At 55.0% G+C, this 24,629-nt stretch overlaps 2 protein-coding genes across 6 annotated transcripts in view; one reads left to right on the top strand and one right to left on the bottom strand.

Annotated features, from left to right (window-relative positions):
- The window catches only part of Prmt7 (protein arginine methyltransferase 7), a 53,039-nt gene extending 47,072 nt beyond the window's left edge, over positions 1-5,967 (top strand). For all 3 annotated transcript variants that reach the window (XM_013503917.1, XM_005403584.2, XM_013503916.1), the window contains exons 14-18: positions 1,213-1,374; positions 2,485-2,559; positions 4,449-4,609; positions 5,422-5,518; positions 5,751-5,967. In XM_013503917.1, the coding sequence (XP_013359371.1) occupies positions 1,213-1,374; positions 2,485-2,559; positions 4,449-4,609; positions 5,422-5,518; positions 5,751-5,921 (666 nt within the window). In that variant the 3' untranslated portion in view covers positions 5,922-5,967. The remainder of the gene's footprint in view (positions 1-1,212; positions 1,375-2,484; positions 2,560-4,448; positions 4,610-5,421; positions 5,519-5,750) is intronic.
- A 1,262-nt stretch (positions 5,968-7,229) lies between these two features.
- The window catches only part of Smpd3 (sphingomyelin phosphodiesterase 3, neutral membrane (neutral sphingomyelinase II)), a 90,479-nt gene continuing 73,079 nt past the window's right edge, over positions 7,230-24,629 (bottom strand). For all 3 annotated transcript variants that reach the window (XM_005403580.2, XM_013503920.1, XM_013503919.1), the window contains exons 3-9: positions 18,640-20,178; positions 13,727-13,802; positions 13,484-13,639; positions 12,058-12,147; positions 11,793-11,856; positions 9,689-9,851; positions 7,230-9,422 (exon numbers count right to left, since the gene is read on the bottom strand). In XM_005403580.2, coding sequence (XP_005403637.1) covers positions 9,321-9,422; positions 9,689-9,851; positions 11,793-11,856; positions 12,058-12,147; positions 13,484-13,639; positions 13,727-13,802; positions 18,640-19,962 — 1,974 coding nt within the window. In that variant the 5' untranslated portion in view covers positions 19,963-20,178 and the 3' untranslated portion in view covers positions 7,230-9,320. The remainder of the gene's footprint in view (positions 9,423-9,688; positions 9,852-11,792; positions 11,857-12,057; positions 12,148-13,483; positions 13,640-13,726; positions 13,803-18,639; positions 20,179-24,629) is intronic.

Below are 24,629 nucleotides of genomic sequence, written 5' to 3'. Positions count from 1 at the left end.
ACTCACGACCTTGCGCATGCCAGGCAGGCGCTTTTGCCGCTGAGCTAAATCCCCAGCCCCTTTTTGGCTGTCTTAAATAGTGCTGTGATAAACATTCAGATACAAGGTACTCTTTTCTTTCCCCAAGGGGAAGGATAAATTGTGAGGATAAATTTGTAAGCCCTTTTTGTGCAGCACTGGCCAGAATCCTGGTCTGGTTCCCTTTGAGTGGAAGTGGTAAGAACAGGCATTTGTGCCTTGTTCCTAGAGTCAGGGCAGGGAAGTACTCAGGGCCAACCTTGGTCTGGCTGCCAAGTATTCCATCACATCTTCTTTGTGGCCCCTGGCCCTGGGGAATCTCCTCAGCCTCTGCCTCTACTTCTTTCTACCTTTCTGCACTTCCCCTTCTGCCTAAGGTGTTGCAGCGCTCACCTGAATCACCTCCTATCCGCAGCTCCACTGTACAGCTTTCCCCACATGCCTCGCAATCCTCCGAAGGATCTGTGAAATACAGACCTTCTTATTTCAAACTCCTGATTAGAACATAGTGACCATGCTTGCCTCCAGGCTGATTTGGGTCCTCTTAATTTGTCACCAGCTGCCTTTAGCTGATCTGGTTCCCATCTATATATCTGGCTTCCCACTTACCATCCTGCACCCCTTGCAGCCTCTGCTGCTGATGAGGCCCTGCTTTCACTCACGCCTCCACTTGGCCTCTTCATCCTCCCCTAGAATGCCCTCTCCTACTCTTTGGCTTTTGTGATTCTTAGTCATGGATTTGTTTACTTGGCAAATGGTTCTGAATGTCCACACTGCCAGGTACTGTGCCGGGGCCCCACTTGTGTGGCTCTAGCCTAGTAAGAACAACAGAGTTTGCACAGCACTGAGAAGCTGTGGTGATGTGGCTGGAAGTGAGGGTTGGCAGGATGCTATTCTAGAAGCCTTTTCTGGTGCTCTTCCCTCTCCTCCTCCTGCAGTGTTCCCGTAAGATTAGGGTACCCCACCCCCGTGCCCCAGTATCTGTGCCACTGTGTACTCCTGAGGGCAGGACCCGTGTCTTCCTAATCTTTGTATCCTCAAGGGCAAGTACAGGCCTGGCATGCTTGCCTGTTGACTAAGGAAGAAAGCAAATGGGCTCTTACTGTGATGTTTCCATGAAACTGGTAACCTGCCATTTGCTTGTCCACTGAGTGCTGCTGATGCCTGGGTCCTTCCTCCTACTCTGGTCACCAGGTCTCCCTCCTCCTGGGTGAGCCCTTCTTCACTACCAGCTTGCTGCCATGGCACAACCTGTACTTCTGGTATGTCCGGACCGCTGTGGACCAGTACCTGGGGCCTGGTGCTGTGGTGATGCCCCAGGCTGCCTCACTGCATGCCATGGTCGTGGAGTTCAAGGTAGGCCACCCAGAGGGCTTTGCAAAAAACAAAAGTAAGAGGAGGGGGGCAGGAAACCTGTTTTCTTGCAGAGATCTTGGGTACAGATGGAACATCTTGGGCCTTGATGACTAGGCCTTTCTTTCCTGTATTAGCATACTGCCAGGCTAAATAGAAGAAGCTTGCCCTTTTAAAAAAGCAGTAATTTGACATATGAAATGGAATTGACTGTGTGTTGTCATTTTACAATTGGGGCTTATCAGAGTAATTAAAAATATAAATTAAGTGTTTCAGAAGACATGCTGTGTGTCTCGCTCTGTTCTCATTAAGAGTAGAGGCTGTAGTTGTTAAAGCATTCAGAGATGGGAGAGCTCTTTTATGCAAGAAGAAATTGAAAGCCTTCATTTTAGTTTTCTCATCAAAGCAGAACCATGGTCACAGTCATTTTGGGAAAGGCATTTTTTCCTTGAAAGGATTTCAAAGTGCTTTTAACCTGAAATGTAGAATGAATTGCATTTCATATATCTTTTATAAAAATGCCTCTGTCTGTTGGTAGCTTAGTGATTCCACCATTTAATTTCTGGGCATTTCTTTTGTATTATTACCTGACTAGATTTCCCTGTGAATTGTATTCTCATGGCAAAAGAGGGGCTATAGAGAAGAAAGCTTATTCCCAGGTATATGTCCTAGAGCAGAGGATGGAAGATAGACGGGCTGGAGTATCCTTTTAGGCCTTTCCCTCTGTGTCGTCCTCATACTCTGCTTACGGGCACTGAGCCTTGCAGAGCTGCTTTACAGACTTCCTCTCCCGCCCAAAATGGTACTAGGGGTAGTCTGGACAGCAAGTGCAAACCATAGCCTGGTAGTTCTGACTGATTGTCCCCAGAGAGGAGAGGACATGGTATCGTGCCAGTTTGCAGATGTTAGACTGTTTCTGTAACATGCTAGACTGTTACAGAAACCACCCTGGCTCTTTAGTCTCTGTGTCCTGTCAGCGCTGAGGGTCTGTCCCATGTGTGCAGGAGCATCAAGATGTGGCTCTGGTTCTTGTTTCCTTTTGGCCCTCTTACTCTTGTTGCCACACTTCCCCGTGGCTCATGTTGGGTAGACGAGGCTGTACCTTCCTCACAGGACCTGTGGCGAATCCGGAGCCCCTGTGGGGACTGTGAAGGCTTCAGTGTGCACATCATGGATGACATGATTAAGGTAGGCAGAGCCATAGCTCCAAGCACTGCCCTACTGCCCTTGCCGTATGGCCACCGAGCTCTGGCAGGGCCCTGGCTTGGGCAGTGGAGAGCTCTGTGCAGAGATCTTTACTGATTGGGGCAGCGCGGTCATTTTGCTGGTTTGCGTGAGCTGGTTCTCATCTGAGAACGGTTGTGTGTACCTGGCCTCTTCTCAGCTCCATGCAGTAACCCCTGAATTGGAATCTTGGTTGGTGTAAGGTCTGTGTGTCACCACAACATTGGTACTGCTCCTCCAGTGCCAGCAGCTTGGTGTCTGTCGAGGCAGCCATGTGGAAGGTGGCCCTTGTAGGCCTGTCTGTGTAATAGATGTTGGCAGTTGCCTGCATGTTCGACAGCAGTGGATGAGCAGCAGGGTCTGCACCTCAGAACCCAGGATAGCCGTGACAGCAGCAGTGGTGTGTGGCTCTTGGAATGAGGTGAAGAGTGTCCAAACATGTCCATGTGAGGAGAACAGGGTAAGGGGCATGGGCCCGTTTTTATGGTTAAGAAAATTTTCATACACATACTGAGAAAGAGGGTAGGGTAATGGACACTGCATTTAGGAGGTGGTGACCTTTTCCTCACTTTTGCTTATTGTTCAGTTTACATTTTTCTTTGCAAACATGGATTGCTGTGCAGACTCCCCCAGCACCCCCAGCCCTGGGGATTGAACCCAGAGCCTTTGCACTGAATTATTTCTCCAACCTTTTTACTTTTTTATTTTGAGACAGATCTCCCTAAGTTGCCCAGGCTGAGTTCAAACTTGGAATCCTTCTGCCTCAGCCTCCCAAAGTGCTGGGATTATAGTCATATACCACCACACCTGGCTTAAACATTTTTGTTGTGTTGTTATTGTTGTTCTTTGTTTGTCTTTTGAGACAAAGTCTTACTATGTAGCACAGGCTAGCCTTGAACTGGAAGTGGTCCTCCTGCCTCAGCTTCCCAAGTGCTGGGGTTACAGGTATGCACTACCATGCTCAGCTAAATATTTTTTTAAGTAAATAAATCCCATGGATATTTCCCATTTGTATCTTACCTTTACAATGACTGTAGACACTGTCCATGTGTCTAGAAATCTTTGTGTTGAAATGTCACATGCACAAGCTGTGGGCCCCTGTGCCACCCTGGCAACTCCTCAGGCTCTTTGCTGGGCTCTTTGCACCCTTGCCACCCTGACATGTCTCCTGTCTTCCTCCACATAGAGCCCAAGAACACTTGTAGATCCTAAATCTGGCTATGTCCTCCTGCACAATCACCTGGGCCATGCCTACCTCCTGTCCCTGCTTGACCTTGTCTATGCCCACTCTCTGCTTGTTCCCCTTCTCTGCTTGTTCCTCTTCTCTGCTTGTTCCTCTTGGACCCTCAGGACCTGGCCTGAAGTCACCTCTTCCAAGCAGCTTCCCTGTCCCTCCCCTCCCACCTGCCCTGCTTCCACCTGCACCCCTATGCTTTCCCAGGTCCTGGTCTGGCTTGTTTACGTGGCCACGTCCCGAGGCCCTGAGCCTTCCGTTAGGTGCTGACAGCTGTAGTGTCCAGTGTCAGTGAGTGGGTGAATCTCCCAAGCATCAGGTGTTTTTACACTGGGGCTGTTCGAGCACAGAGTAGCTTAAGAACAGGCATTGTCATCCTCATTTAAAAAGGAAAAAGTGAACCTTGGAGAGGTGGTGACTTGCTGTGGGCAGGGAAGAGAGAAGCTCTGACTAGATGGCCAAATCATTCCCAGGGAACACGATGTCCCACATGACTGCAGTTTCCCTGGTGGACTCTGGCCATGGAGGTGAGGGTGCCTGTGGCACAAACCCTGGACAGCCCCTTCACCCTGGCTACCAGCTCATCTCTGCAGACTCCCAAAACCCCTTCTCCTCTCAGTATGCCCTGGATTTCCGGGAGAGCAAGGAAGCGGAGCCACACCCACTGTGGGAGTACCCCTGCCGCAGCCTCTCCGAGCCCCGGCGGATCCTGAGCTTTGATTTTCAGCAGCTAGTTCCCCAACAGCCTTTGCGTGCTGAGGGCACCATGGAGCTGAGGAGGTACGTGGAAGCTCTGGGAGGGGGTAAGGGTGAAGGAAGTAAGGGGCTGCTGCTGCCCACGTGGTCAAGCACCGCTGGCTTGGGAGACACTTACTCTGGCCCATAGTGAGTCCTTGTCTCCTCTTTGTCTGACCTTGTGTGTGTGGCAGTCACACAGCCACAGGGCCCTGGGAGTGGTGGTGTAGAGTGGGCTTGCTTGTCCCTCCATCTGAGGCTCTCTTGTTGGATCTCAGCTGCCAGGAATCATGAGCTTTGTTACTATGGTTACCCATTGGAACAGGTTCCTGAACTCTCCTGGGAATTAAAAGAATTCAGGAGTGATGAGGGCTGCTTACTGCAAGGCATGGATGGCCCCACCCTGCTCTAGCTCCCCTCACAGAGAGCAGTGCCTCCTCTTTCTGACTAGCAGAGGCCGTGAGCCAAGAGCTCCTGGGGCTCCAGGGACCAGGGGACTGGTGGAGCAGGCAAGGCAGATGCCATCACCTGCCTGAGCTGCTGTCCAGCATGTCTAGAAGTTGTCTGATAGCCTCCAGTGCCAAGGGCTGCCCTCTGCAGCCTTCAGTTTCAGAGAGAGGAGGTTGGCCCTGCAGCTGAGCAATGCTACCCTGCAGTTCCTGGGTAGTTGGCCAGGCTGTAAGGAGCTGTAGGGAAGCTTGAGCTGTGGCTGCGCTTGCTCCGGCTTTTTTGTGTGGCAGTTCAGTGGGTTAGGGTATCCTCATGGATGGGAGTGAAGACCAGAGGTTTAAGGAAAGCAGGGGGAAGCCCCAGCTGTGCCCATCTCACTGTGACTGTCCATTGGCCCACTCTCCCAGGCCAGGGAGGAGCCATGGAGTTGTCCTGTGGATGGAATACCACCTGACGCCAGACAGCACAGTCAGCACCGGCCTCCTGAAGCCCACAGAGGACGAGGTAATGCTGTGTGTACTGGGTCTGAAGTGTGTGCCGACTGCAGAATTGGCATCACCCCTGTCCTCTGGGTATTCCTGTTCTTTGTGTTTTAGGCCAGATGCTAACTCCTTTGTGGCCCTGGGTCATCCGGCCCCTAAGCAGCTTCTTCCCACTTTGAGTTGCGTGGGCTGGAGGCTATGGGAAGGTGGCCCAAGTGCCAAGGACCTTCACTATCTTCTTGCTGCTCCTACAGGGGGACTGTTGCTGGAACCCCCACTGCAAGCAGGCTGTGTACTTCCTCAGCCCCACGCTGGATCCCAAAATGCTGCTGGGCAGTCCTCAGGCAGTAAGTTATGCTGTGGAGTTTCATCCCCGTACAGGAGCTGTCACCATGGAGTTCAGACTTACAGATCCCCCAAACTGACCCTCCCTTGTTGAGAAATAAAGTATTTAGAATTTGTTGCTCTGAATGGGTTGTGGCTTTTGGGGAAGGAAGGCTGAAGGACCCTTCTTCCAGGGACCTGTTTGGCCCCAGCACAGAGGATGCCTTGCGTTTTTGCATCTTTGCACAGCTGACTCCCAGCTCCAGGTATGGTGGACAGTGTGGGCTGGTGATTGATTTGGAGTTGTGGAGGGACTAGGGAGACCTGCCTGTTTCTGGTCTGAAGCTCAGAAAGCTCTAGGGCATTGATGTCTTCTGCCCTACCTAGAAGGGAATGAAGGCACAGTGCTCTTGCTAAGGTGTGTGGGTAGGTAGGTGGTGCTGTCTGCTTAGCTGGGGAGTCCTGCTGGTGGAGTCTGCCTGGTCTGTGCTTCCTGAGATCTTTTAGTTCCCTGTCTACCCAGCTCCCTTACAATCACCTGCTAGGCGATGGAGACACTGAATCATGCCTAGATCTTGGGCCTTGAAGACTGATGGGGCTGGGGATGAGAGGAGTAGGTTCTGGTCCTTGCCTCTGCCACATTTATACATTTAGGCACCTGGCCTCAGCACACACTAGTAGGTAGCCTGCAAAGCCGCAAGACCGGGCATCAGGCTGCTCAGAGACCAGGAAAGAGGCAAGCAGTTCCTGAAGGGCAGCCCTGGGAAGCCAGCCATCAGGAAATGGAGCCAGGTGCAGCCCTTTCCCACATAGCCCCCAAGTCCATCGGAAGTCCTCTGCCACCGCCTCAGAAGCCTTGGGCAGATGGGATATGGTGTGGACCACCCCAGTCTTGCTTCAGTAGGGAGAGCCAGATTTCCTAGGTGCCCAAGGTCTTTATCCTACACACTCGAGGTACCATTTGCTGTTGGCCTCCCCATTTCTGAGGAAATGGGAGATGCCCAAGAAAAGCGAGATGGCCCACAGTCCTAGCATTTCAGGGCAGACTTGGGGGCGGGCAGTCAGCAGGGCCCATCCCAGCTTGTCTCTCAAATAAGTAGAGAACGTCAGCCTTGAGCCTCACAGTTTTATTTCCTCCTCATTCTCCATCCTTCCTTTCAGCACCATGAAGGAAAAAAACCACCTCTCTTTTCAAAATATTTTATCAGGTGTAAAGATTGGTTTTCTTCTAGGAAAGAATTGTCTGGAGATATATATCTATATATCTATATATATATATTTACATACATATCTAGATATATAGAGATATATATGGTAACGTTTTTACCAAAACCTTAGGTGTCTTCCCATATAAAACCCCTAATGTCCCATGAGGATACAATACAGAAAAAAATACAGAAATTAAAAAATGTTTTTTTTTTCTTTTTTTAAAACAGTATTTCTAAATCTCAGCAAGTTAATACAATAGTTAAAAAGCATCAAGATTAATATTATACTTAAAACTCAAGGTGATTTTGGATAAATGAAAATGAATGTTTCCTTCCTAAGCTGACCCACTTGCCTTATGGCTCCCCTTGTGGTGGGTCTGGGGCAGTTAAGAGCCTTGGTTTAGATCTGGGTGGCCCCTTTTTCTGCCCCTTCCCAGGCCATAGATGCCACTGAATCTGAGATCCTGGCAATTTTTTTTTCTTCTCTTTTTAAAAAATCAAAATGGAAAAGCCTGGCTGTTCACAGCCCTGGGAGTCCACAGGCACACCATGATGAAAATTGTGGTAGTCGTGGCCTCAGCTGTAAAGGAGGTGTGGGGGAAGCTAGGGAGGCAGGGGGTCCCTCTGACGCCAGGACCAGACTAGGCAGAGGTGACCCTGTGATGACAGAAAGTGACTGAGGCACAGGGCGGTATGACTTGCCTAAGGCCGCCCTGGATGTTGGGAGGATGAGAAGCAAGTGGCCCTGACTTCACATGTGCTGCCTCACCCGCAGGGACAGAAGCTGCTGGAGTGGTGCGGGAACCCTGGCCTTGGCCTTGGCTGCCCTCCCTGTGTGCACAGCAGCTTAGGTCTGGGGGTTGGACCTGCCTAATTGAGCCCTGCGTGGGAACAGAGTCCTGGCTTCTCCCAGGAGTGGGGCACCCTCCACAAATCCTTGCCCAAACCCTGGGCAGGCCGTGCCAGAGAGTCCAAGCAGGCTGTGCTTGCACAGTAGCAGGGTGGCTTCTGTCTGCGTGTCAGCCAGGACCACTCGCTGCCCTAGGCACACAGTGGCACTGACCTGGCCCTCCCAGCCAGGTGCAGGATCAGCCCACTGGTGCCGGACAGGCTGTGCTCTGCACCTTGGCTTCTTGCGTCTTTATCCAGGGTCCCCCTAGCCATGGCATTGGCTGGAGTAGCTATTGAGGATGGCCTGGGAGGCCAGAGCCACAGCCCCACCCAGGGGCAGGCAGGCAATTCCTGAGCTGAGCCAGCAGAGGGAGTCCCTGGGGAAGGATTGGTCCCGAATCAGAGAGGTGTCTGAAGGGCAGCAGGGGCTTGGCAGAGGAAGAGGATGCATTGGCTTGGATAGAAGAGAAGAAGCTACAAATCTGTCATTTTTAAAATGAAGACCCTACCCCCACCCCTTTATGCTGTGAGTCGTCTTCCTGTAAAAAAGTGATGCTGTCTTCTGGGATTTCTGGTTATGGCTCCATGGCCCAGATTCAAGTCTCCTAGAAGAGCCACGGGGGTGGGCAGAGCCAGCTGGCCCCTGGTGTGTCTGGGCTGGGGAAGGGACCCTGTCTTGGGAAGGGCAAAGTTCTATGTAGTGACTTGGAAACCCTTGAAAGTGAAGGGTGGTTTTGTTTTAACTTTTTCTGTTTTCTTTTTAAGACATAATCGCCCTTGAATGCAAGACTCTGGGAAGAGCCCTGGGCTGGCTGATAATGACGGCCCTCCTGTCCCCACAGTTCCTCTTCTGGGCTGGAGGCGGAGGGCTGGCAGCCGAGCCCAGGAAGTGCTTCTTTGGCTGGTTCTGATTGTGTTTGGAGTCTGGCCTTGGGTGAGGCCCGAGCAAGGGGTCTGGGTAGCTACAGTGTGGCACGTGGCATGCGAGCAGCGTGCATGCGAGGGTGCAGGCATGCGAGACAACATTGGCAGCAGACAAAATAACCCTGGACGAAGCTTGAGAAGAGACACAAAGAGCACATAAACCGGGTCCTCATACTAACCCTTGGGTTACAAACTAGGTTGTGCTGTAGATCTGTAGAAAATCACGTTTGGAAAGAATGGCACTGGTTAGGCAGCCGGGGGTCCCGGGCTGGCCTGAGTCTGTGTCCCTGGAGATGCCCCAGAGTCAAAGAGCAGCACTGCTTCCAGGCTCCCCGGGACTGACCGTGGCTCCCTCCCTGTCCCCTGCCCTCCTCCTCCAGCACTGGGTGCTGGATGGAGCAGACACGGCCCAAGGATGGGCTGCAGCTCAAAGGGTTGGCACAGCCCGCTGCTCTGGATGCCAGTGGTTCGGCTGGACTATGCCTCCTCTTCCCCTGCAGACACCATCAGCCGCATGGCCACAGGGAGGTGGTCGGTCAGGCCGGACAGCTGGGTGATAAAACTGAATTCTTCCACCTCCTGGGTTGTAGGGGAGGGGAGAAGCACTCTGATTAGATCCGAAGTGTATCCTGCAAAGGAGGCGGGTGGGGACAGGGGATGGCAGCCTGGGGGGTCCTAGACATGGGGCCTCTGGGCTAGGGTTGCCCACAGAGATGGGACCCAAGATTCCAGGGCCTAAAGGTGTCAAGGAGTAATGGCTCTCGTTTTTTAATGGTGTGTCCTGAGGGTGGGGTCCAGAGGGAACCTTAGTACTACCGATGGCTACAGGGCAGCCCCAGACTCACGGCCTTCCAGTCAGGGCACAGCCCCTCCTCAGCGTGCAGCATGTAATCAATGCGACGGCCGTTGCCTTTCAGCAGGTCCTTCCGCCCCTTCTGGCCGCCTCCCGGGCTCTTGCTGGTGGGGAAAGCCAGGTACTCGCGGCGGCCTTCCTCGCTCTCCAGGACCCTGTTCACCAGACAGGCAGCAGGATGAGGCCCCCACCCCTACCCCTGCCAGCCCCGACCGAGCGGGTCCTGTGTGAGGAGCTGTGGTCTCTGCCCCAAGCGAGAGTGGGTCAGACCAAACCTCGGGGTGCCATCTGCCTCCCCCGTGGCTCACAAAAGGCTCATGCTGGAGGGAAGGTTCTCCAGAGCCTGTGAGCAGGGGGTTGAGTGTAGCCGTCCAGGTCTCTCAGTCTGTCCTCTGTCACTTTGGGCTGGCCAGCCCACACATACCCTTTTTTTTTTGTCTTTTTGAGATGGGGGTCTTATTATGCAGTTCAGGCTGGTCTAGAACTCACTTTGTAGCACAGGCTGGCCTCAAACTCCCAACATCCTCCTGCCTCAGCCTCCTTAGTGCTGAGATTACAGGCATGCGCCACCATGCCCGGCTCCTCGCATACCCGGCTCCTCACATACGCTTTTTGAACTTGGACTTGTCCAGACCACCCCTGCCCTGTCTCCAGAAGGGGACTGTTTGGGAGATGTGGCCTTTGCACGGAGCCTCAGGGCTTTGTCTTCTGGAAGCCCCAGCTCACATCCCATGATTGTTTCAGATCAGCCGAGGACTGAGGGAGCCAAATGGAACCCAGGCCCCATGGGAGGACTCTCCTCTTACATGGGTTTGTCCCTAAGTGGCAATACAGCCCAGGTCATGTCACCAAATCTCCTAACCTCCACTTTCTCCTCTGAAACAAGAATGGTTGCTGTGGGCCCCAAGCTACTTTGGGGACGAGCTGATGTCCCTTCTCAGATCAAGGAAACTCCCTGGGTGTGACAGTGCCATTCATAGGTCTATAGGGAGGGCAGGTGGCTTAGTTCTGGGCTTAGCTTCCTCTGGGCTTCCCCTTTGAGAGGGCACACTGGGGTGGGAAACACTGCCCAGGGCACCAGATAGTCAAGGCCTGGATAGACCAAAAAGGTGCCTGGTAGGTTGGCAAACACGGGTTTCTACAAGGTTTTTATCAGCCTTCAGATAAATACTAATGATATTCAGAACATTGTTACAGCTCAGAGATATAATCCATTATTGTCCTTTGCCTTTGGTAATTAATTCCAGCATCAATGATCAGAGAGTTACTGATAGTCATTTTTTAATCATCATCTCATAAAAAGATAATTTTCTCAGCATAGGATGATGTTTCAAATTTAGCCTGTAATCTAATTAATTGGCTCAAATTAGCTGCAAGGAGCCATCCCTGAGGCTCTGTGTAGTCTCGGGCTGTGAATTATAAATTGGCTCTGCTCTTGGCCTCTCTAGTGCATCCTTTATGGGGGATATTGTTTACTTTTTGAGCCAGGGTCTCACTTTGTAGTTCAGGCTGGCCTCAAATTGACTGTGTAGCCCAGACTGGCCTTGAACTGGTGGTGATCTTCCTGTCTCAGCCTCCCAAGTGCAGCATCACCCCTGGCTTCCACTGTGTCCTTTGTGGAAGCCACCAGGTTCAGGGATGAAGTTGAGATCGATCAGCTTGTGTTCTCTCTACTCATTTTATTTCCCTAACTGGTGCCACAAGCTGCCAGCTCCTTTCCGCAGATTTGTTACCCAGTGACTGCTACAGAGGTTGGGTGTCGGCTTGGCCATGGAAAGTTGTGATTCCCTTCACCCTACCAGCAGGGCTGCACTGGCTCAGACTGGCTGCTGGATCAGGAAGCATCCCTTCAAGACCCTGTGTGGCTGAGACTTCTCTGCAAGGCCAGGGTTGGGGGTGTGAGGGCTGCAACCGCCTCCGCCTGCATGAGCCCCTGCAGCTGTCAGAGTAGAAGCAGCTCCCACGCAGGAAAGCCCTCACTGGCCTGTGCTAAGCTGGCTGTCGTGTTTCTTCCCAGCTCACATCTATCCATCACGAGTCAGGTTCTCTGTATCTTGTCCAGACCTGAGAGCTGAGGTCCCCACACAGGTACTTACTTCTGCAGATTGTCAGGGGTGCACACATCCTCATCATAGAGGCCACTTGTGTCCAACAGGGTACCTAAGGGCGAGGGCAAGAGTGATCACTGCAGGCAGGACCCAGCCAGAAGGTGGCCTCCATGGGCAGGAGGTCAGGGCATACTGGGGCCTCCATGGGCTTGTAGCAGCTGCCTGGGGCGTTGGGAACAGGTCCTGGTGGTGCCTCCTCGGGAAGCCTGTGGGGACCCTAGCCCCCTGCCAGCCCCTCCTGGACCCAGCTCACCGATGGCCCACGGTTTCTCCTCCCCAGGCCCCAGGCGGCAGGGGTCCTTGTAGCGTGTAAACAGGGAGTGCTGCTGCTCCAGCTTGTCATCTGTGGGAGAAAGGAGATGCTGTGGGTTGTCACTATCCCTTACGGAACTGCCTCTGGGTGGGTCCTGTAGGTGGTCCTTTGTGACTGGTTTCTGTGTCCCTGGAAATGCACCCTTACACACACCTTTACCTTCTCTCTGATTGAGGACAGTAGTCATTGTCCCACTTGGGTTCCAGGGGACAGTGACCTCAAGCTTCCAGATCCTGTGACAAATGTGTGAGGCTGGCAGTGCTGCCCAGGCAGGATTCCTGCAGGAGGAGCATCTCACAAAGCTGGGAGAGGGAGGTGTCCTCCTCAGGGTGCCTTTTCTACCAACTCATTGAGCCAAAGGGGCCTTTCTGTGGCCCCAGAGCAAAGGGCACTGAGGGACCCAATCAGGTGGGATTCCTCCCTCCCTGTGTGTGCTGGGCCCCTGTCCTAACTCGGGGATCCCAGTGGCATCAGGCATGTGACTGTGACAGGGCACCGAGGCCAAGAAGGCTTAGAGCCAGCCACCCCCCCCAGACCCTTACAAAATCAGTTATTTAAATCAATATGTCAAACTTCACTTTTTTTTTTTTTTTTTTTGGTAGTACTAGAGTTTGAACCCAGGACTTTCGTATGAGCTACATCCACAGCTTGTTTCTTTAAATTTCCCCCCTCCCCCAGGTACCGGGAATCGAACTCACGACCTTGCGCTTGCCAGGCAGGCGGTGTGCCGCTGAGCTAAATCCCCAGCCCCTGTTTGTTTAAATCTTGAGACAGGGTCTCTAAGTCACTAAGTTGCCCATGTTAGAATTGAAATCTCAATCCCCTGCCTCCACTGCCCAAAGTGCAGAGATTACAGGTGTGAGTTACCATACTTGGCAATAATGATGAACTTTTAATGTCACTAGAGCCCATGCCCTGCCTAAAAGCTAAGGCATGAGTCCCAGGGTTCACACCCATTCAGTCCCTTACTATGTGACGGGGAGTTAACCGGAGTCCGAGCTTCCTCTTTCACGCCATGTGGATAACTACGGTGCCTGCCTCAGTGCTAAGGAATTTAAATCGAACAGTTAGAACCCTGCCAAGTGCCAGCTCTCCCTAAGTTCAAGTTTCCGAAGCCTAGCCTCCCTAGCCACAAGTTCATTTTTAGGGCATCACTTTGTCTCCAGCACGGAGCCGCTGAACTTTCGAGGTAGAACGTGGGCTCCTCTGCTCTAGGGCTCCTGGGGGCCAGAGACGGTATACTCTCGCTAAACTTCCCACACAAGCGCGCGTGAGGAGCAGGAAGTTCTTGCAGCTGCCTAACCCAGTCGTTTGCAGCCCACGCAGCTCGCAGAACCCAGGCCCGAGGGGCGGAGCATGGCCTCACCAGAGGAGCAGTTGTCAAAGTTCAGGTCTCCGCAGATGACGTCAAACGCCACCAGCTCCTCGGGGTTGGCTGCGCTGGACGAGGAGGTAGATTTGCGGAAATCAGCCAGCCAGTCCTGAAGCAGGTCCAGCTGCTCACAGCGGATGGCGCTGTCTTCTGCAGGGCAGAGACGAGACAGTGAAGCCCGTCCCAGGCCCCTGGCGCTGTGCCACCCTCCGGAAGGTGCAGGAAGCGGTGACCTACCTGGCGGGGCATGCAGGTGTGTGCAGGCGATGTACCCAACGATTCTTTGGTCCTGAGGTGTGCTTCCAACCTGCACCTGGAGGCAAAGCCGGGCGTCAGGATCGCCACCTACCGGTCACCACTGGGACACTGGCATGGCCACCCACGCTCTCAGAGAACCCCCCAGAACCCTTGCTCTGCGCCGGGGTCCTGGTAGACTCGGGCCCGGGCGAGGACAGAAGACGTCCTGCTGCCCGCAGTTACAGCCCAATGTGGAGGACGCAGATGCATAAAGGAAACTGGCTCGGTGAGGTACAGCGCACAGCGGCAGTGAGGTGGGTGGCGGAGGGGGGAAGGGCAGACCCCACAGCCGAGCTCCTCCCGAGTCTCTGCATCTCCTGGTGACCAGAGCGCCTGCCTGCGCGACCCTCAGTCTCTTGTCCATTCACATCTGGTGGCTCTTTCCCTCCTCAGCCACCCCTGAGACCAGCTCTTACCCTATATTCCCGGCCTCGGAGCTCGCCCCTCCTTCCACCGTGAGGATCTTAGACGCTGCCACCCTCCCACTGTCCCCAGTCTCTGCCCCTCTGGCTGTGTGCTCAGTCACTTCATCTGCTATATAGGCCATGGTCCCCTGAGGTCCCTCAGTTTGGGGCGAGAGCTCTGAGCTGTGTCCCCTGTCTGGACCCCTGTGTCATGCTAAGCCCAGTCCTTCCTCCACAGTGGCTTCATCAGGCCCTCACACCTCTGCTGCCCCTGGATCTCTGTCCTCACCTCCTTTACCAAGGACAGAGCTGCATGGGGGAGGAGGGCTGGGGGGGTAGCTGTACCCACCCCCACCCAACTGGCAGCGACCCTGGCAGGCTGTCTCCAGAAGCAGGCTTAATAAAAATGGGTGTGTCGATTGTGTGTTACAAAGAGGACTCACAGCATCCCCATCCCGGGTGGTAAGCCCTAGCTCAAGTTTGGAACCTCATCAGCTCTAAGGTTGGAGGTGGTGAAGGGTGGCCAGAGAGGGATGCCCTCCAGGGCACCATCCTGCTGCCTGAGCGCTCTCCTGGGCTCTGATCACAGTACAGCTGTGGGAGGCCACTCGAGAAGTCCTTTACTGGGCTGCTGCCAGGGATGCCGTGGGTACCTGTACCCAGAGACCGCTCTTAGCTCTTCATTCTCTGTGATGAGCCTGAGCCACCCTCCTGAAACTTCGCTACTCCATTCCAGACTGGAGTTCCGTGATGCTGAGACCTCAGACCCAGAGACTCCAGGGAGGTGGGCTGTTGAGGCCTAACTGCCTGTTCAGTCATTGGCTGAGGGCCCCCACAGTAGCCACGTCGTAGGCCCCAGAGCTCCAGCAGCATCCATCTTTCCTTCTGCTCCTGAAGCTGGATAGTTGTTATTCTCCATCGAAACGCACCCCTGGATTTCTGCAGCTTCTCCGTCTCCCAGCCCAGATGCCCATCTTCCCTTCCCTGGCACCTGTGGTATGAACATCTCAGTATTTGACAGTGGGTTCTGTGGTTTGAATGTGGGGCTTTTTCTAAACTGACATGGTCACCACTTCTCCACATCCCAGATCCAAACTGCAGCCGAACAGTACACCTGCCCCTGGAAGGGCTCTGAAGTCACTGCCATTGATCTGCCTATCATAGAAGCACAGTGCTCAGAAAGGGCAGTATGGCCCCACTGTTCCTCAGGCATCAAGTTCTCCTCAGTGGGAGCACTTTGGCCTAGTGCTTCTTCACATCAACCATGGACAACACTAAAAGCCAACCATTCTTTTTTTAATCTTTTGAAACAGGGTCTCGCTATGCAGTTCAGGCTGGCCTTGAGCCCGCTTTGTAGCCCAGGCTGGTCTTGAACTCTCAATGATCCTCCTGCCCCAGCCTCCCGAGTGCTGGGATTACAGGCGTGCGCCACCACATCTGGCTAAGCCTGCCATTCTTATGGACAAGTACACTGAGGCCCAGGGAAGTGAAGCCATGAGTGTCAAGGCTCAGATGGGCAAGGCGGGGCACACTAGATCCACGGACCACCCCCCCCACCCCCCTGCTTTCTGAGCCGCCAGTGTCTTTGCTGGCTTCTCTCCAGCTACCCATTTGTTGATCTTAATGTCAGCCTCTCCCTCGCTCGGCACTTAGCATCATTACCTGCCTTGTGCTGAGTCCTGGCCAGGGATAAGGGACACATGCAGGAAAGGCACTGGGCCAGCCCTGCTGCTGAGGAGGAGGCCGGAGGGAAGGTGGTGCCTCTCACATACCCCTGGATCTTGCCCGGACCTACTTTGTTATTTGTCGGGACTTACTGATTCCTGACTTGTGTCCTGAGGAGCCACAGAGTCTTGCATTTTTCTCACACAAAAAAATGATCACAGCAAGGGCTGTGCCTTTTAGTCCTGGTAGGCAAAGACTCAATATAAAAGGTCTAGAGAATGCTGCTGTATGAAGGCAGAAAGGACTCCAGTCCCTTCCTTCACAAGGAGTCACAGCTTCCCAAGGGATCTGAAGTAGCACTGAGCAAAACAGGAAGGCAGGGTGGGATGAGGGAGGTGAAAAGGGTGCACGGGCAGCACCCTCCTACAACCCCCGCCCTGACCCTCTGAAGCCCCACTGATTCTTCTCTTCCATGGGAGGAGGTCAGCAGAGGTGTGCTGGTGTCTTCTGTGTGCCCCCAGCACATAGCTCAGCTCTCAAGGGTATTACCTGATGGGACAGCCGAGAATCCCACAGAGGTGAGCCAGCCGTGCTGGGCAGGACCAAGCAGGGGCAGAGCTCAGGCTGCTTCGAGGGGCAGGTGGGACACTGGGCTTCCCTTGAGGCACAGGGGGTGAAAAGGGCAGTCTGAGCTAGGTGGGCAGGGAAGACAGGCTGGAAGGGGGAAAGAGCCACAACCACAGTTGGGCCAACATGGGCCTGGGGCCTCGGCCGTGCAGTGGAGTTGGCCACACAGGGCATAGCCACGGCTATCTGAAGGGGAAATGAAGAGTCACCTGGGACAGGCAGGTGGGCACAAGGAGAGCCAAGATGGCCCCTTTGGGCTTTGGACTGAGAGGTTCCAGGACAGATGCTGAGCTTGGTTTGGGGGAGAATGCGACGTGTCCAGGGCGCAGCCAGATGCAGGGAGGGGGCTGTAGGGAGAGATCCGGGCTGGGACAGAGCTGAGGGTCTTCGCAAGGGCAGAAGTGGAGGCAGTGGGGCCATGCCTCCTGGGAAGGGGCAGGGATGACTGTGGGGTCACTGGGAAAGAAAGAGAGCTGCCGAAGCGGGGTTGTCCCAACCCCCAGGTGTGGCTGCCTGCCGCTGTGTGAAACGTGGCAGGCACTGCCGGATCTGCCGGGGTGAGGAGAGAGAGTGCAAACTAGGTTTTATGTGAAATACCTTCTTTTTTAAACATTGGCCAATTCAAGAAATATTTTTTTTAGTGGCATGGACCAAATGAAACGTATTTACAGAAAAATTTGAGTCCCAGGTGGTAAAGGAACACAAGAAGAACATTCAGGACGGAGCCGCAGAGGAGGGACTGTTCCAGCAAGACTTGTTGACCTTGGTGGGCAGTGGTCAGGTGCCAGATGGAGGAAGGAGGCGAGGGGACAAGTGGACTGGCCTGCACAGAAGTGCGCTTGGGGTGGTCTCTGGCTTCGGAGCCATCTGAAATTGGTAGAGGTGCGAAGACACACACTCACACCCTGAGCCTGACAGCATGTCCCCTTCTTCCCCAGAAAGTCACTCTGGCTGCTGAGACAAAAATATATGCCCAGCACAGAACCATAGGAGCCATATGCCAGAATAGGAAGGCTGGCTGTATTTGTCAGAGAAGTTGACGCAATTTCAGCATGTCTGGTTGCGAATAACAAGCTGGCAGCTCCGTTGTGGCCTGGCAGAGCCACATGAGACACTGAATACCTGGGAGTCAGGGGCTGGAGCCCTTGAGTGACTGCCTTGTCTCTAGGCGGCTCTGTGAACAGTCTGTCCTCATCCTGGCAGGTGCCAGCTCAGACACCAGCATTTTCCTGGACAGGCTGAGTGTGGTGGCTTTGAGATGAGCTGAGAAGCAAGGAAACCTGCCCTGGCCTCTGGGCCACGGCCCTCCCCGCTGAGCATCTGCTTTGTCACATCTCACCTTAAAGGGACAGAACCCACACCCACAGCAGCTGCTGCCTTTGGGGGCGCGAAGCCCTCTTCTGTATCAGCTGGCCAACGGTTGCTTCAGAAAACTTGAAGGGCCGAGAGCGGTTTTTGGATAGAGAACAAAAAGTCGACGCTCTGAGCATCTCCGGCTCAGCAGATGATAATATGTAATGACCAAATTACCATGGTCTAAAAACTCCTCCAATTGCATCCAAATTAGCAGAAATAATTATGATTCGCTTTAATTAGTGACTATGGAAGCGAAGCCACGGACTGGTGGGCAGAGCGCCTGGTGTGGCAGCTGCTGACAGCCAGGAGGGAGGGCTGTCCAGGCCAGTGAGCTGGTGGCCTCAGCAAGCTGGGTGTGGCCATGGCCTGGGGACCCAAGAGTCCTGTCCGCCTGCCTGTGCTCTTGCTCTGCACCGGTCTCTGCCTTTTCCTCTTCCTCCCATCACTGCTGGTATCACCAGGGCCACTGTCACCGCATGCTACAGGAGCAGAGGCCCCTCCCAGGCTTGCTGTGTGGTTCTCATCCACCCTGTCCCCGTTTTACAGACTGGGAAATTGCAGCTCAGAGATCTGAAGAACTGGTCCCAACCTCCCTGTGTGGTCTGCCTGAGCTTGGGGCCTTGGTTCTTGTCTCGGTGTTTGTATTTCCCTTGTCCCTGAGTCAGGGGCCTGTGGTTCAGTTCCATGAAAGCCCTTGTCTGCCTCCCACTTCAGCCCCGCAGGCCGAGAAGACTCCCCAGCTGTGGCCCACCTCCCCCTGTGGCCTGGGGACCAGCTGGCATTAGGGCCAAGGCCTCCTACCTTGAGAAACAGCGCTCCCTTAGAGGCCAGGGCATCACCGCCGCGACCGTTGGGGTAACAGTGATAGGCCACGTCCATGATGGGGTAGCGGCTGGCAAAGAAGAGGCCACTGTTGACACACTTGAAACTGCAGCAACCGCGGCAGCCATAGACCCCGACGTCATACAGGATGTACTCAAAGTAGCCATGTAGCTGCTCTTTCAATTTGGCAGCTGCCCGCTTATCAAACACCTCCTGCAGGCACAGGAAGTCCAGGTTGGCAGGGAAGAAGGCCGAGACCTCGTGGTCAAAAGCCTCATCCGGGTGCCGCCTCCTGCGCGTGGCTGCCTTCTTCACCACTGAGGCCTTGTACAGGAGCTTGCTGTTGGCCCCTGGCTCCCCGCCGCCGCCGCTGTCCGGCCCGGCTCGCACCTTCACCAGGGACTCCCTGGAGGCTGAAGGGCTGCCCAGGCTCCCTGAATCCCCATCCTGTTGACTGTGGTTGGGTGTCTGGCCCTTTGAGCCCCCACCAGCCCCGTTCCTGGCTTGGCTCCCAGTGGCAGGGTCTTCAGCTTCAGGTGGCCGCCCTCCCTCCTCGCCGCTGATGCGGATGATGCAGGCATCCTCAAGGCTGCCACTGTCAGCCAGGTCCCCCGGGGCAGGCCCATTGGCAGCCTCATCGCTGGGGCGATGCCCACCATCGCCCTTGTATTCCACAGAGGCCGTCCTCTTAATGCTCCCAGGGACAGCCTTGGCCCCGCCATCCCCGCCCTGCGGCGACACCAGGCTGCTGAAGCTGGCTGCACTGATGGAAGTGTTCGTGGGCGAATCGATGTAGATTTTGATCTGGGGCCGCGCGGCCCCATTGCGGATTCTCTGCCCGATCTCTTTGGCTCGTGCTTGGGTGTTGAAGACGTTGTTGAGCCTGGCAAGTGAGTCAGGGAGGAGGCAGAGGTTGGCAGTGGCGAAGCAGAAGCTTTTGCCAGCCCCTGTGCCCTTCCATTCACCAAGCAGAGCTGCCCCGCCAGCTGGGCCCTTGTCCTCCAGCCGTGAGTAGATATAAGGCCGGCGGGCGGACTGCAGGGGGGACCAGAAGAGGAACCCGAGAAAGGCAAAGGGCAGTGCAGCCACGAGCAGGGCCAGGTAGATGGGCGTGAAGAGGGCAGTGCAGAGCAGCTGCAGGCAGCACGGGTCGTCCGCTCGCTGACGCTTCTCGTAGGTGGTGGGTATGAAGGAGGCTATCAGCCGGTCCACCAGCCAGTAACATGGGAAGATGAGGGCCCAGGACACGGTGTGCAGGGCAGACAGACAGCTATTAGGAAAGGGGGTCGTGTATAAAACCATCGCAGCTTACTGGGCGCCGCGGCCAGCCCTACTACATGGTGTCCGTGGCAGCCGCGGCACTTTCCTGGACAGGGGTGGGCAAATTGAGGGGCGTGGCCGGAGGAGGGGTCACCTCCTGGCGAGATGTAAGTCTGGGTGGTTAGTGGCAAGCACCGGCCAGCCCGTCATGGTTCATGTCGATGGGCCATGCTGGGACATCAAGGCCTTGCTATGAACCTGCGGAGACAGAAAGCAAGATGGCTTTTACTGATCTTTAGGGGAGCAGGACTGTTCTGAGGATCAGGATGGAGCCTGCAGGCGCATGCATGGCTTTGGGGGGCCCAGTGATGACCCCAGCAGACTCCATTTGTCTGTATTTATGTTTTGTTCTCTTGGAGTAAATAGCATGGAAACTGACTGTCCCTAACTGACTCCCTTGATCTTGAAAACTAATTGCTTGGAAAATGGGCCAGGTTTTCTGAGGGGTACCACTTTGTGTGTGCAAAGGGGACGTGATGGGGATCCTGTAGGATGCCTAGGCCTATACTGGCCAGGAATAGCCCGAAGCCTTCAGAAGTCAGGGATGTGTTTAAAATGGGTGGACAGGCCAAGTGTTGTGGCAAATGCTATAATTCCATCACTCTGGGAGGCTGAGGCAGGAAGACTGCAATAACTCTAAGTCGCCCAGGCTGGGGATGCAGCTCAGTGAGAAGACTCTGGATTCAAACCCCGGTACCAAAAATAAATAAATAAATAAATACATACATACATGATAAATAAATAAATAATAAATGTGGACAGTGACGCTGGGTCAAAGGAGCTGCAAACATAGTAAACCTGTCTGAACAGCAACCAGGTCAGGACAGAAAAAGTGGGCCAGAGAGTCCTGGAGCAAAGGGCAGTGTGGTTGGCAGGCCCGGAGAGGGTAATCCATTCCCACACGGCCCTGCTCTGCTCTGGCCCTGCCTGCAGCAGCGACCAAGCTCTGTGCTTCACCCCAGGGACCCACAGAACCCCAGCCAGAGGGGCCTGGACACAGCTTGTACCTTCGCAGCTGCCAGAGGACCAAGTAGTTACCCAGCGCAGGGGCCGGACAGTGTTTGTGTCTCACCCAAACTTTCACAATTTTCCTGCTGGTGCTTCACAGTGCAGCACCAGGTGAGGCCCACAGCTACCTGAGTCCGTCCACCCCGAGTCCCTGCCCCAACCTGTGCAGGAGCCACAGTGGGTCTCAGAGCAGGCCCGCACTGCCAGGTACATTTGTGCATTTATTGTGCTGAATGCTCGGTCAACAAAAACAAGTCTGTGTGTTTTCCCAGCTTCCGGGCGCAGTGGGGCCATGGGTGCTCATTCTGAAGGGAACTCATGTAAGCGTGATCTTGCACTCTCTTACCAGATGAGCCAGCATGCTCAGCAGCTCCCTGACGCAGCCCAGTTTCTGCCCTGCCACCTCGGTGGGTCTGAGCCCCCCCACATTGCCATCATTCACCCTGGGCCTACACCCTGTCTTCCTCCTCCTCCCGAATCCTTGGTCACCCAAGCCAGGGACATGGGTATCTCAGTCACCATACCCCACCTGTCCCCTCTGCTCCTGCTGGAACCTCTGTGGGCCTGAAGCGCATCACCCTTCACCAACTTTGTCAACCTCCACCATCCACACAATGGCTGGGGGGGGGCATCTCCCAGTGCTGAGGAGATTGGGGTGGCCAGGGTCCTTCCACACCTGCCACCTGGCTTGAGAGACTTTAGGACACTCTCACTCTTCTTCAAGATCCCAGCAAGACACTGCTTCAAGAGGACCCTGGCATGGAAGCCATAGTCCATTCGCTCTCCCACATGGGTCGCAGGGCTCGCCATCAGCAAACTGAAAGGCCCTGGTGTATGGAACTGGCAGGAATCTGCCTGGCTGGAGTGGGAACCATGGGAGAGGACACGGAGCTGCCCACAGGGACCTCTGTCTCTGCCACACACACTAAGCTCCTAGACATCACCTGCAGTGGTCCCTGTGGTTGGTACCAAGGTCCTAGAGGAGGGCCTGGACCAAATTTCTGAGGCCACCTGCATGTCACTCCAGAGTCTTTGAGCAGATCCACTCCTGCCGCCCTCCCTCTTTCCTCCTCATCTCTGTGGCCCAAGGCCACAAGCCTAGCCCTGGTCACCATCCTTACGTGAGCTCCTGCCACACCCTGGCACTGTTCTCCCATCTCTAGTCTTAGCCACAGCCCCACCAAATGTCCAGTCTCTCAGTCTCTGTTGAGGCCCTCTGCGCTCCACCCCTGCAGCACCCCCGCCCCCACCCCCGTGCTGTCACTACTGGAAGCCAAAGCTGTTTGCTCTTGGGGCTCCCTCCGGGCTGGGAGTGCCGGGGCACCCTTGTTGGTGGCTGAGTCCTGGCTGTGCCCCCACATTTGCGAGGGAAAGAACAATGACTAGCTAAGGACTGAGGGCCCTGCCGCCTTAAGGATGAGGTGAGGTGGGTAGCAGTGTGGGCCGTGCAGGCCGCAGCCTGACTCGGGTAGGAGAAAGGACCGCGGAGGAGACTGTCTGCTGTGTCAAAGGCGCGATCGTCTGTGTCACACAGGTGCTGGAGCTCTGCTGTGGTCAGAGGAGGACGTGGTCTCACTTCACCCCAGGGTTCCTGAGGGAAATTCAGCCTTCTGTCCCCTGTGTGGCTTGCTCCAACACTGACGGATCAAGCTGGGATTTGCTGGTGGCCTGGGACAGGGGGTGAGGAGAGAGTCCCGCTTCATCTGCCCCACGTCCCCCTCACTCTAACTGACCCCACAGACCCTATGGGTCAGTCCTCCCAGCCCCCAGGCCTGGTCTTTTTGCCTCTCCTGGGATGGTCACAGACATGGTTTTGGTGTCCTTTCAGTGAAGGATGGAAGCCCCAGGGGCTAAGAGGCAGTGATGGCACAACAGGGACCCTGTGAGCTGAGACAGCCCGAAGCCTCCCAGCCCTCCCTGCCACGATTCAAGGTCCTTCCAAGTTACCCGAGGTCCCCAGCCCAGGGCCTCTCACCAGCCTCCACGCCAGGTGCCACCATGCCAGGTCGTGCCCTGCGTGGGGTCCTCGCATCTACACACAGAAGCTGCTGCTGCCAGAGACACAGAGGGGACTGCTACTGATGAGCGGTTTCGAAAGCTCTGTGGTTAATTATTTTGTCTCAGGGAAATGAAAGGAGGGTTAAACAAACAACACACATTCATTAGTCTGATCTACACTTTCCCCAGGAAAAGGAGCATTACATTAAACACTAGAGGCTAGCGACTTCTCAGAGAAACCTCGAGACCTCAGGGTGGGGGAGACAGGATGTGGCTACCCTGGGCGCAGGTGGGACCTCAGCCACACCTGTGCCTGGCTCCCTTCTCTGGCCTTCGATGTAGTGGGGCAGGGAGGGGCTGTTGTAGGCGGGCCTGGCCTCGGTTCTGTCTCCAGGTGTGGGACCCCTTCCTCCTCCATGCCTCCAGGCTGGCAGCTTTGCCAAGTAAAGCACCTCATGGTTGCCTCTGATGGGGTCAGCAGAGATGCTATCCCTCCATGAGAGGCTATCCACAGTGTTTGGGCCAGAGCCACAGCCTTCACTAACTTGTCCCTCTCCCCTGCAGTGAGGACTGGACCGGGCCATGGAGCCAGGACAGACAGAAGGAGCAGCGAGCACAATTCACAGGTAGAGGGAGCCCACATAGCCCTACATCCACCTGGGAGAGGAAGAGGTACACAGGCCCTGGGGAGAAACCAAGAGGTCACAGCCCATGCGGTTCCAGGAAGGCGTGGAGCGCTGACAGCAAGGTGCTTCCAATGGAGCTGTTAGCACCGACACACCTGTCGCTACTCCGTGACCTGCGGGCAGCCCGGCATGGGAAGGCTGGACTGTGGCCGCTGGGACGCCTGAGCCGAGCGAGGTTCTTCACCTGATACACTGCTGTGAGGCTGCAGGGACCGGCTGACCTGCCCTCCCCAGGGCAGAGCGCCCTCAGGAACGGTCCTGTCTGGCAAGCTGTGGTGGGCGGGACTGCTGCCACAGGACACTAGTTAGCACGGGCCCAGCAGCTGCCCTGCGAGATGGACCTGGTAGGGCCTGCCTGTACAGTGGCTCCAAGGTCCTGGGTGGACACTCACTTTGACTTTGAATTTATTCTTCAGTGGGGAAGTGAATAAGGCAGAGCAGTCACACTGGCTGAGATAAGCCGTGGCCTCTGTGGAGGACCACACTGTCCCTGAGGGATCTCCGAGCTTTAGGAAGCGTCTGGAAAGTTGATGGGGGATGGAGTTGCCCCAAGGGAGAGGTAGGCCTTGTCTTTCATCACCACTCTTTCCTCTAGCCCTCCTGCCTGCTGAGCCTTCTCTTCCCGGTAGCATGGCCAGGAGTCCTGGCGCAAAGGACTCTCCTCCAAGTCCTCTTTGTGTCCACAGGCTCATATCTAAACAGAAGCTGCTCCAAACCAATTGCTCCAATGTGCCTGCATCCGCCAGCCCCGAGATCAGGCCAGCCCATTCTGCCTAGATGCCTGCCACAGAGGAGTTGGCATCGCAACATGAGCTTGGAGTGGCTGAAACTTGGAGTCAGCTCCACACCAGGAGGACAGAAAGACTGAAGAGAGACTCATGCCTATCTGAGAAGGGAGGACCGGCTAAACCTAGGCTGATCACTGAAAGCCACATCCCAGACAGAACTGGGGTCTGG

The sequence above is a fragment of the Chinchilla lanigera genome, unplaced genomic scaffold, assembly GCF_000276665.1.
Source record: "Chinchilla lanigera isolate Chin_1 unplaced genomic scaffold, ChiLan1.0 scaffold00083, whole genome shotgun sequence".
Classification (NCBI taxonomy): Eukaryota; Metazoa; Chordata; class Mammalia; order Rodentia; family Chinchillidae; genus Chinchilla; species Chinchilla lanigera.
Note: the sequence above shows the minus strand (reverse complement) of the source record. Positions and strands in the feature narration are given on the sequence as shown.